General features: G+C 37.1%; 1 protein-coding gene across 19 annotated transcripts in view; it reads right to left on the minus strand.

Annotated features, from left to right (window-relative positions):
* The window catches only part of Tao (Serine/threonine-protein kinase Tao), a 132150-nt gene that overhangs the window by 65054 nt on the left and 53762 nt on the right, over positions 1 to 13334 (minus strand). For 6 of the 19 annotated variants that reach the window (XR_011712551.1, XM_071660853.1, XM_071660864.1 and 3 more), the window contains exons 6-8: positions 12392 to 12607; positions 8512 to 8677; positions 1554 to 2146 (exon numbers count right to left, since the gene is read on the minus strand). Coding sequence is in view for 18 of the 19 variants with exons in the window: in XM_071660853.1 (XP_071516954.1) it covers positions 1554 to 2146; positions 8512 to 8677; positions 12392 to 12607 (975 nt within the window). In the remaining variant the exon portion in view is untranslated. The remainder of the gene's footprint in view (positions 1 to 1553; positions 2147 to 8511; positions 8678 to 12391; positions 12608 to 13334) is intronic. The other 13 variants (XM_071660909.1, XM_071660950.1, XM_071660898.1 and 10 more) reach the window with 7 other exon arrangements.

Raw genomic sequence — 13334 nt, forward strand, 5'->3', positions numbered from 1 at the left:
GTAAGATATCAGTATACTACTCCCAATCTTTCTAATAATCACTTACTGACATGACAATGAGGTCCATTACAAAAGACAAAAATGTATGAAAATTTTTGTTCCCCATACTACTGACATGAAGCACCATCTAAATATTTTCAACCAGGGAATGTGTGGGAAGCCCAAAGGACTTCTGCATTACATCCACCATACCCAGACAAAAGCCTAAAACTCCATTCCCCTATTTGCCTCCAGCCACCTTCTACTCATATGCTTATTCATAGTTGGGCATTCAACTGAAGCAATGGTTAAGCCCTGGATACACACAATGAACACAAGATGTGCAGCTAAACAGCAACCAAAACATGTTAGTGAGAAAACTTGGGCACACATTCAGCTAACTCTGGAACTGCATTCATAGCAAAGGAGATGCCATCTATCCCATCATAGATCTTTTTCTCAAATGAAAGCGAGCACTTTTAGCAATTATCAAAAGAGACTAATCCTCCTTTCAAAAGAAGCACTTCACTACCAACAAAAGGCTTACGAAATGCTGTTCAAAGATGCAGTATCCTGAGATTATGGCATGGAAAGCAAGATAAAAGGCAAGTTTGGAAGCTCTATTCTTCAGCAATACTGAGACCAATGCTCTCACTATAAAGGGAAGAACCATCTAAGGGTTTCTACTTCTAAGTACAACAATTCTCTTTAAGTCAGGGGGGGGGGGGCTAGGGAGGGAAATACTGAGCTGCAAAGGGCAATGACTGCTGATATTGTTCTTGGGAAAAATTTTCATTTATATGCTTTTATTGCAAATGTGAAAAACATATTCTCCTGAAAATTACTTATTACCTCATCTCGAAATGATATACCTGCTTTCATAGATGAATTTTATAAATTTCACTAAAAAGATGCCTCAAGGACCATTTACATAAGAGTATCTGATGTTTCAGTTTATAAGCAAAATTTATCATTATTATATAATTCAGATAATGCAGGATACCTTGATATAATCAAATGTTTACTCATATTCTGAATACTGTAAGTGACTTATTACTTTTAAATAGACAGGTTACCTCACTAACATAGTATTGGAAAACTGTTGTATTTACAATATCTAACCAATTCTATCTGAAGTGCTCAAGATTACACAAATTATATTTAATCAAACTATGCTCCATTTTACTGTCATTAACTTAAGTGCACTTGTACTAACAAAGTTGTAGAGCAAAGGAAAGAAAGCACTGCCACAAAGCAACTGAGAAAATTGATGTTACTTTTTACAAGGAAACCAAGAGAGCAAATATTTACATACAATGAATATCAAATCATGTTCATTTCCCTTCCTTTTTCATGTTATTGAGCAAGGGTGCATACTGAAAAGCAGGTCAACCCATCCAGTTGGTTAGCATTTAGCAACTACAAACTGCCAGGCAGCTGATGGACTGGCTGGTTAGTCTGGCAAAAGTTGTGTTAATAAAAAAGTGAGTTAATTTGGGAATGTGGTGCACCATCCAAGCTAGCGAGCAGGTGGCAACGTGAGTGGTGGAAGGCAAAGGGGAGGAGCTGCCTACCCGTCCACGACGCGACTTGACAGTAGAAGACGCGTTGTTGGTGGCGTTGTTGTTGGTAGTGGTGGAGGGAGCATTCTGCCCCGGAAGCTGAAGGAGAAGGGTTGGGGTGGTGGAGGATGTTGCACTGGCGCTAGTGATGGAAGATATGGTACAGGTGTCAATGGCTAATGGTGGTATATGTGTTGATGGTGGTGTTAATGGATGGTGATTATTATTTGGTATACCTAAATCAGTTTGATGTAAAGATGAAGATGATGGTGATGGTGAAAGTGATGGCGTGGTAGGGTGATGGTAATATGGAACTGCATGTTGCTGTGGCTGTGGTGAATAATGTGACTGATGATGAATATGTGAAGGATGAAGGTGATGTGGTGGCACTGGAGGAGCAATATATGGTGAATGTTGTAAAACTGGTTGAGATGGTGTTTGGTACGGATGCTGGGACTGGTGAAGTAAATGATGATGGAGGGAGTTGGTAGAGGATGACTGGGACTGGGACGACTGACTGACCCCGGCTGATATGACCGACTTCTCTGATGTGATGCTGTTGCTCTTGCTGCTGTCGCCTCCCGCCGGGTCCTCCTCTGTGGAGTCTGTGAGTCAGTAAAGGTGCATTGTTATTCTATCTCCTACCTAAATACCTACTTAATAACTTGAAAGAACTGTATCTGCAGCTAAGTCTTATGTACACATTCCAAATTATCATAAGCTGAAACATCTTCATTTAGGCACTTGTCATTACTCAAAAGAATCTAAATATACTTGACAATTAAATGAAAATCAATAAAAACATATAAAGTCTGATTTGGATAACCAATAAAAGATCAAGCAGCAACACATGCAAAACAAAACATAAAAAGAAATGAGAAATGAGACTGTAATGCAAATTTCCCTTTTGCTATTAAATTCACTTCTTTCACTTTTAATTCCAAATATTACAATCAAACCCTTTCTCCCTTATCATTATCTAATATTCGTCAAAAGACATTCTCACCATTATAAATGATCTTTTTTCAGTTCTAAAAACCCAGTATTGATCACCCCCCCTTATCCAAAGTCTGATCCTCAATAATCCAGACCCATTTTACTTTCTACTTCTCTCCAAGTTCTCTTAATTCTAAGCCTTAACCTATCTATTATTTTGCACATCCAGATCCAACTTCCCCCACTACATTCATAAACTTTTTATCATCTCCCTTCAGTCAGCTTCATACATCCCCATCCATCATCAATTAATTTCACCAACAATCTCCCCATACCGTCTCACTTTCTCTAAACTTTACTCATCACAGATATCTACAAACCATATTTAGTAGTCTTAAGTTTATTTTAATCACTCAATTCCTCAGCAAATTTCAACTCACTCATCCAACACATTTCTTTTACCTAAGAAGCACTGCAATTTTCTCCTACTTCTCTTTTCCCTATTGAGCTCCATGGTATAGAAGTGCTAATTGTCCAGAGTCCTTCAATCCATAATAATAAAAATAAAATCAACTTTGTACTGCAATTCTAATACCTTGATCCTTCTCAAGGAAGGCTTCTCATTACCATAATAGTTATTCGAACCAATGAGCCTGCTCAACAAAACAATACCTGGATGTTTCTATCATTTCTAAATAATTTCATAACTGAGAACTCTAATGTTCTGTATCTAGAACTGGGATATACTGGTGAGAAAGGTCCTGACCTTCAATATACAATACAAGAAGTTTGTGAAATGTTTTTCTTTTCTTTAACAGAGAAAACCCCCCCACCTTAGTGAGGAAGTACCAGGAACAGGTACAACAATCATATCACTTGTACACATCTACTCTCTAGATATCTTGTATAATGCAATGAAAACAAACAAAGCCTACGATCCACTGCCTCGACCCACAGACTATTCATATATTCCCCTTGACTATTTCATGTCCTAGTTCAGCCTAATGATAGCATGTTGCTGCCTTATACCCTATGCACACTTCTTGCCCTACTGAATGTTTAGACCCTGATACCACAAAACCTCTCACCCCATCCTTCCATCTCCTTCTTAGTCTCCCTCTCCTCCTTCCCCCTCTACTTATAGCATGCAGATCTTCACTGTCTTACTTTAATAATTCTCTCAATAACAATAAGTCTGAACCATTTCAGCACACCCTGATCTGCTCTCTATCACACGGCACTTACTACCACACCTCTCTCAAAAAGTCAATCCTTACACAATCAACCTACCACACAACACATACTGTCCAAATGTATTTCCTTTCCAAAACATTTACTCTCTTCCAATATTTTCCATCCAGAGCCCAAGATATATGATCCGTCAGGAGTACCTTCAAACAAACCCGCATTTACCCTAAATCGTACTAACCTCTAATTCCATACAATCCTCAATGCACCTAGAACCTCAGCCCCCCCTCTCTCACCCCAAGACTCACTTCAGCCTAACTAGTTCTATCAGCTGAAACATACATTCCAGGTAACTTGAATACTCTACTTCCTCCAGATCTTCCCTAATCAGGCTTTCTCAATCCATCCTCTTACTTACCTACTACCCTTCATTATCTTACTTTTTGTTCACTTTCACTCTCAACTTCCTCCTCTCAATCTCTCCTAAACTCTGCCAACAGTTTACTTAGTTTCCCTCTTCAGTTTGTCACCAGAGATGTATTATCTGCAAACAGCAACTGATTCATCTTCCATCACCTCTTGCAAAATACACTACAGTTGTTATTCTATAGCCTGATAATCATTGTGACATCCATTTTCACAAATGTGCTTATAAAAGATGCAATAAATCTGAATCCTTCTCCTGAAGCTATGGCTTCCCAAACAGGTCCACCATACTGAAGATTTTTTCTTCTTTATTATAATGTTCAAGAATTACGAATAAGCGTCTGCCTGCTGCAAGAAACATGAGATAGTTTTAGCATTCAGTTAAACTCTGTCAGGGAGATGTACTTGCTTAAAAGGAAATATCTTTAAGTACTTTGTAGGAGCTCAACATCTAACCATCTACATCTCTGATGCCCATTCCCTCCAAAAACTCTCAAGGGCAAGATTCTTTACAAGATTCAAGAAACTTTTAAAACATTTACTTTAAATATTTGCAACCCCTTAACAAAAATTTTGATGAATACTAAATCTGTCTCCTGTTTCTTGCTGCAGACTACCAATACTAGTGATACTCAAACTATTAAAAGGACATAACAAATAAAGAAAAAATCTTCAGTTGGGGGCTACCATTTCAGAATGAGAAGCATTCCTCAAAACAGGGTGATTTTAAATCTTTTATGCTTATCTCTAAAAAAATCCTTATCATCTACTTCTCAAGTCCTGTTGGGATTCTAAAACTTATAATGCAATATAAAAGATTCCCTTATATCTGGATGCATTGCCATTGCTTGTCTTGTACAAGTAACCACTTACAAACCTTTAATCCTCTTTATTTCTTAAAAGACTGTGGTATGCATCAAATCTTCCATGAAACAGTCAGCTGATTCTGTTATGTCTCTCTTTAAGTTGAAAGTGTCACAAACTTGCTATTTTCAGTATTCAAGCAAAGCACTCACCTTAAAACTATCTTTGGTCTGGAATTCCTTATACATCAAAATTTATTAAACAAGGATTCCCTTAAATAAAATTAAAAACAATTACATTGTTCTAACAGAGGTGAGAAAAACGAATTTGCACAATGATACTGTGGCTACCATTATCATCCATCTGCCAGTTTTCACTACTTAACTCCAACTCAGAATTCCCTGTTCTTTACTCAGCAACCAGAATCAAAATTTGGATAGTGTTTGAATTTAAGGTTATTCCAAGTTAAATGCACTGTATTCAATGAAATTTTCTTTATATCAAAGGGATTTCACATCTTATGGTCAAAATCAGTAAGATGAAAAAAATGCTAGAAAAGAAAAACATGACCATTTCCTTCACTGAATTTGATCATTCAAACAAAAACTGAGTTCCTTCCGCAATTCCCCAAGTAATTTATCATGGTATCCTATGATATAAATACTGTTTAGTGGTAAATGGTCAATGAAAAGTTATTTCAATGTTATGGCTGAACAATATTGGCTGATTAAAAATTTTATAAGCTTTAAGAGACTTGTTTTGCCTCAAACAATGACATCAGCCATCTCATGTACTTCAAACCTGAAGTAAACTATACTTTATCTTAACTCTTTAACTTTCCAAGATGAATATCTATGAGGCAAGTGACTCCTCTAGACATAAACTGCACACTGAGTTTTGCACCTCCTGTTTCAAAGCCACCCACCAAGCCTGAGTGGTTGTCAAGCTGGCAGTGCGGGCCAATTCATTCTACTCCCATGCCAACAAAAGCATATCCGTGGGGCTTTAAAAGAAAAAAAATCTATAAGACCAAATAGATGGTCCTAAATTATTTGAAAATGAGGATCTGCCTTCAGATTATGCAAAGATTGATTTTAGGGGCAGTTTTATGAATTCTTTCAAGTACTGAAAGCTGACCAATGTTAGGCACAAGTGGATGTAGCATTACCAGTGCCTACATGATCTTGAAAACATCGTGCATGACAAGTGTAGCTGGTAATATCAAAAACTGTATAATTTTGATCCTAATACACCATCGACGAATCGCACTCATGAAACAAGAAAACACTCAGAAATCAATCTCTGGTGTAACTGAATAAAATCTATAGTGGTAACTCACTGGACACTCAAACCTTACTCCTTCACTTTTTAGCGTGTTGTACCCTGAAACATCTACATATCTTTTACACATCACAAAAGTGATATTAGTGGATGAAAATTTCAGCTGCATTAATGTTCTTTCTTTTTCTTTCTTCTTTCATACTATTCGCCATTTCCCGCATTAGCGAGGTAGCGCTAAGAACAGAGGACTGGACCTTTGAGGGAATATCCTCACCTGGTCCCCTTCTCTGTTCCTTCTTTTGGAAAAAAAAAAAACGAGAGGGGAGGATTTCCAGCCGCCCGCTCCCTTCCCTTTTAGTCGCCTTCTACGACACGCAGGGAATGCGTGGGAAGTATTCTTTCTCCCCCATCCCCAGGGATAATATATATATATATATATATATATATATATATATATATATATATATATATATTTATTTTTTTTTTTTTTTTTTTTTTTTTTTTTTTTTTTTTTTTTTATACTTTGTCGCTGTCTCCCGCGTTTGCGAGGTAGCGCAAGGAAACAGACGAAAGAAATGGCCCAACCCCCCCCCCCCATACACATGTACATACACACGTCCAGACACGCAAATATACATACCTACACAGCTTTCCATGGTTTACCCCAGACGCTTCACATGCCTTGCTTCAATCCACTGACAGCACGTCAACCCCTGTATACCACATGACTCCAATTCACTCTATTTCTTGCCCTCCTTTCACCCTCCTGCATGTTCAGGCCCCGATCACACAAAATCTTTTTCACTCCATCTTTCCACCTCCAATTTGGTCTCCCTCTTCTCCTCGTTCCCTCCACCTCCGACACATATATCCTCTTGGTCAATCTCTCCTCACTCATTCTCTCCATGTGCCCAAACCATTTCAAAACACCCTCTTCTGCTCTCTCGACCACGCTCTTTTTATTTCCACACATCTCTCTTACCCTTACGTTACTTACTCGATCAAACCACCTCACACCACACATTGTCCTCAAACATCTCATTTCCAGCACATCCATCTTAATGTTCTTTCATTGTTATATAAATATCTTTGAATACGTAATGTTAAATAAATTCATTGTACAGTTTAAAAAAATTAAGGATTCACAGGACTTGAGAGGGAAGCTAACTGAGAAGATAAGGGTAAAGAATTTAAGTTAAAATAAACTCATTGTCACTGGTTTAAAACAGCAATGACAACTAAACGTAGTGCACTATCATTCTGTTATGAAGCACCAACAGGTCACTGGAGAAATGATATGTCACAAAGAGGTGATGGTATTAACTCTGCTTTTGTATGGATGATAATTTTCACTCTGAAAAACAGACCTCTTGATAACTTTTTCCATTAGCATTTTTTTCAGAGGTTAGTAATATCCGATATAACAAAGGAACTTCCATTTAAACAGTAATCAACCATTAAATGTTGTGCATATACCTAAAAATTAGCACAAAATCACACATCATCCAAATCATATGCTTTTCACTACACTGGTGAAGTATGATCCTTATCATGGAAGTGGATGTGATTAACTGCTAGTTTTCAACATAACATTGGCTCCTAATTCCCTGATTGCAACTGCTTATGATAACTTGTTACATGCCAAACTTAATGTTATCAAATGTCTGAACTCAACTGGTAGTCACTTTTAAACTAATGACCATTCTCTTTATGCAGTTTCATTTCAAAATTATAATGTTACAAGCCTTAACTAATCCGTCATGGATCAAGTGTTAGCACAAGTTAACATAGAACCTTATCCACAATGGGGGATGGAAAAATTGAGGATGAAAACTTTTCAATCAATATTCTAAATTTGCAATATACAAATTCATATCATGCACTGCATTACAATTCCCCTTTACTACATGAATAATAAAGCCATATCTACCATACAACCCACAATGAGCTTTGGCAAAAGGGTAAATGAATTCAATAAACTTTCAAAATAATATCTATGAAGCATCTTAAAAACAATTATTTCTAACCTATCACAACTATGCATTAATCAATTCATCAGACTTTATATAACAGAATAAATACAATTCTAGACTCTCCCAAACGAAAGAAAATGAGATGCTTTAGTTTGAACAAGCACATATGATCAAGTAAAGAAGTAATCCTCAAAACCACAACATGCTCCATGCAAAGGGCAAGCATAATTACTAAAAACCAAAGTGTCATCTGAGCTTCTATCACATCTCTGTTATCTTTGGCACCTTCTCTGGAGTAACTACTTACAACTTAATGGTGATTACTAAAAAGTATATAAATCTAAGTCTCATTTTATTTATACCTTCTGCCTCACCTTCTACGTCCCCCTGCTGACTCTCTGTCTCATACAGGAGGATTTTTTTCATTTTACGGTAGTTCAGGTTGTCAAACTCACGAACAGCCTTCTTGGTACGAGCAATTAGATCCAAGATAATATGAGGTGAACGGTGTCTCAAGATGAATTCGTGCTGCAAAGAGAAGTTCATACAGCTGTAAACATGAGAATTACTTTACATATATATTTTAGTCATCTTTGCTTTCCTCTAAATATCAGTTGTCCTACCAAATTCAGGGAAAAATTCATCACATTTCTGTAAAAATGTGCACGCCACATTTCCATTCATATTCTGTGAATAGAATCTAGAGTTTTAACAATGTTGTAGAAAAACAAGTCTTGGGCCTTGAATGGAAAAGGTCAAAAGAGATTGAACATGTTGGAAATTAAATTGGACATGTTGGAAATTAAATGCCTCTGGCCAATATGTGGAGTGGGTATGGATGATCAAAAAAGGAATGACTGGGTAAGAGATGTGTGATCTTAAGTGGAATATGACTTAAGAGAGCAGACCAGGGTGTGCTAGCATGGTTTTCATGCAAGATTCTTCCATACAATTTTTAAATTTTTCTCTTGTCAACAAGTTAAACCTTACTTCCTTGCAAGGGTATTTCAACTTTAATATTCTCATTACCATCCATACAAAATTTCACTCCTATATATCTGTGGTTTTGGTGCATTACAAGTGAAAGCAAGAGAATGCATGTGAGCAAATTAGGCCTTTTCTGTCTGTTCCTGGCACTACCTTGCTAATACAGAAAATGGTGAACAAGTATGAGAAAAAATTTATGCAGTAAACCCTCAATTTAACAGACTAACAGGGAAGACAGGTTGTTCATTAATACCCAAAGTCCAATAAATTAAATGTAATCTATGGGCCATTTTTCAATACAATATACAGTCCACACTCTTTCTTTTAAGTCCTCTATCACTTGGTGCCATTTTGAATTGCAAGGACTGCAAAATTACTTAATAAATCATGTCACAATTCTCTGTATACAACCTGACCGCACGACAGCTTGAGGCAGACTGAAACTGAAACAGAGTACACCCCATGCTACCAAAAACAAAAACGATATGAAATGAGCAAGGTGCACCGTTTAAAAATTTTCATCTTTTACTTATTTTCTAAATCATCATTAATATATTATTATTTGCCCAGTCCATTAAATGCAAAATCCATTATATCGAAGTCAGTTAAATCGAGGGTTTACTGTATATATAAAAACTCATCCACAACTTTCATTTCTTCCCCGATGCAAAATGACACTGTAATGTGATCTATACCTTTCAAAAACTGAAATGTTAATTTTGATCACACTCACTTTCAACACCCTCTTAATAAAAAAGTCACTGAGACAGCCTACAGGTTCTATCCAGCTCTTCCTTGGATTCAGTTAACATTAAAGTATCTGTGTAGAGCAGCTATGACAGCTTTAATTTTCTTTTCGGTATGATTCAATAACACAATATAATCAACCTATCTTGCTCTTACCTCATATAATGCCCCATCTAAAAAAATCATTATACCATAGTAACACCAAGTATACCCTGATATACTCATATTACTTCAAACCATGCAAACTAATAATGAAAGCTCTTTAATAATGAAAGCTCTTAACAGCTTTCAAAAGTCTTTATGTACACCATATTGAGTTAGAACTTCTAAGACTACTTTTCTATTCACTTTACCACTTGCATTTTCTAAATCTAACCACGTTGCATATACCTTCTTTTGCTTTAGACCATTCTCTATAATTCTTTAATGCAAAATCTGGTCTACACAACATCCCCCCCTCTACTACCAACCTTCTTCACCAACAAGTTCACCAATCCGATCTTTAACATGATCAAGGCCTATCCTACCAAACACCATGTCAACTGTGCAAAGATGCATTTTTCCTCTGCTATTCTTTCAATAACTTTCACACCTTTTTTCTTTACACAGTGAAAGAAATTTCTTTAGTCCTAGCATCCAGCACATGAATACTTTTCAAAGCTTCCATACAAACTTTCCTAATCCACTACACAAGTGTATCACTTCCCAATTTTGCTTGCTACCATATATATCTATACCTTTCCCATTCTACAACAGCTTTCTAGCTCTATCAATTCCTACTTTAATCCTTCTTCAAGGGAAGGGGGAGGCATCATAACAGCTGGTTTCAACAAAGAAAATATGGGAAGCAGCAGCAAACGGCATGCCATGGGTCTAATCCGTCTAATCCTTGGAGGTGGTATGACATGCAAACTTTTCAAAAGAACATGGCCAAAATGATTTGCAAATTTGTATAAACTTGTGGAGATGAACAACAAAAGACTGACCAAGAGGATCTACATGAGATATGAAAAGAGCAAGGAGGAAGAGAAGACTGAGAAGGAGTTGGAAAGATGGACCAAAGAAAGCTTTGGGGTATCAAGGCCTAAACATTCATGAGGGCAAAAGGTTTGCATAAGTCAAAATGATTTTGATCAATGTAGTAGACAGCTGATGTACCATCAAATATGGAAGAGGCAAAACATGGCCCAATCAAGGACATCTTACAGAAAACAAAATATGAAAAGGAGAAAAAAGAAATTAGAGCTCCACGAGTATGTGTTTCCCTGATTCTTAAAGGTAGAAAGATTATAGGAAAAAGGAAAGGTGAAAGAGGGAAGAGAATATCAGATTTACTGTTCAAGGAGAGGAAATATTATAGAGGTCAATCATCGTGAGGCCAGTCTCCACACAGAAGTTATGGGAAGCAGCAGCCAGACACGTGCCACAGGTTCAAACCTTGGTGAGAGGAATGGATACACACAGCTCATGAGAAGAGCAGCAGAAGTAATACATATGAATATAAATATGTATAGTCATCATAAACCATAGAGTAGACTGTGGGGCTTGACCGAGGATGGTACGTGCTGGCTTTGGTAAACATGATGCCACTGTTCATTTGCTCCTGAAGCTACCTCACTATGGCAGGATGCAATTAGGGAAAAAATATTACTTCCTATGATGCCTTACTCTCCTATTTATATATTCCTATCTCTCTCTTTACCTCTAACCCTACTGCATCACTTGACACATCTCTCTCATCATTTTTTTCCAGTCAGCTCTTTAATATGCTCTTTCCAATTTGCAAAAAGTTCTTCCACCATAACAAGAATTCTCCAAGATATTGTCTAATGAACTCTCACTCCTTATATACACATCTGTTCTACTTTTGTTTACCTCCTTCCAGAGAAGCATGATACTGTCCTTTAAACTGGCATTTGTTTTTCTCCAAAGACCCTAGTTTGCTTTCCTTTTATTTACACAAAGTATCTTTATCTTTTCTATTCAGCAGTCTACATGTCATACTCTTTGGTGTCCATTCAAAACTACTATATCTTCTTACATATCCGGCTTCTCCTTCTAAACTTCCTTATTTTACTCTACCAATTTTCTTAAATCTTCATTCCACCTTACTGCACCTCACTTTCAATATCCTATATATGCAATGCCATACACCTCCTAGCCAGCACCCACATAATGTTTAACTGCCTCCACACCATTTCAACTCTATCTTGGTTTGGATTTTCTCAGCTTTTTAAATGACTTACCTTGAGAGTAAAGTTTTACACTTTCATTTAACTTTTCTGCTTTTATCCTCCTCATTTTTCCATTCAAATTATAGTTCTATATCTATAACAAAAGGCAAACCTATACATTACTTCCATCTGATCTTACAATCCTCCTCCTACGACTCTCCTAATGAAACCATGAACTATGATAAGCATCAAGCAAATACTTTACAAACTTTCCCTACTTGACATGATACATGATAAGCATTATTTCTTTAAGAGATCATCAAAAGCAGCTTACAGTGAGAAGCCTGGCTGAGGTAGGTCGATCAGGTGGAGACTTCTGAAGGCAAGACTCAACGAAGTGTTGGAAATCTTTTGACCAATCTGGGGCAGACATTTTTGGGGCATCATTTTGGGCAATGTGGTACAAGGCACTCATGGCATTCATATTAAAGTAGGGTGGTTTGCGCTCAGCCAGTTCTATGCATGTGATGCCTAAAGACCATACATCCACCTGCAGGAAAAAAAAGACATTACAGCTTTATGACAGGTAGGCTTAACAAGTGTAATCCACCTGGCTGTTAACCAAATGGTGTCATTTCATAAAGGTCAATCATGCTAAATTTGTGTTTGCATTTAATGACTACACCAACAGGCCACAAAAAAATCAAGTAACCATACAATGCATTTACATCATCACAAAAAAATTCAAAATATCACATCATTATACTAACGTGCACGAGCCTACCAAACTTTTTGTCACTGTTGCAGAAGGTAGTGTTAATTATATTATGTACGAGGATGTGCTAGGGGAGAGTGTCAAATGCTTTGTTGGTGTCGCCACTAGTATTATGTGGAACAGGGGCTGAGGTTGATTGAAGTCATCTAGGATATGTTCTGTGAAAGTCTTTGTGTAGTTTGGTGGTGAAGTGCTACAATATTTTGTGGATCAGTTTTTCCAAGAATTTGAAAAATGAAGACAGAAATGATATAAGGCAGTAGGAAGAAGGGGGGGATAGGTGGTTTAAGAGTTTTACGACTGGTATTATGCTGGCAAGTTCCCAGATGTTTGGGATTTTGTTGTATACCTAGGAATGGTTGGAGACATATATAAGTGCTTGGAATGCAACTGAATGAGAATGTGAGAAGCTAAGACGCTGTCACAACCTGTTACAGGAGAGTTCTTTCAGGTTTAAATTGCACTGCCTGTATCGGTGGGAGTAAAGGGTGGGTGAGTAGTA

This window comes from Panulirus ornatus, chromosome 5, assembly GCF_036320965.1.
Source record: "Panulirus ornatus isolate Po-2019 chromosome 5, ASM3632096v1, whole genome shotgun sequence".
In the NCBI taxonomy this organism is placed as follows: Eukaryota; Metazoa; Arthropoda; class Malacostraca; order Decapoda; family Palinuridae; genus Panulirus; species Panulirus ornatus.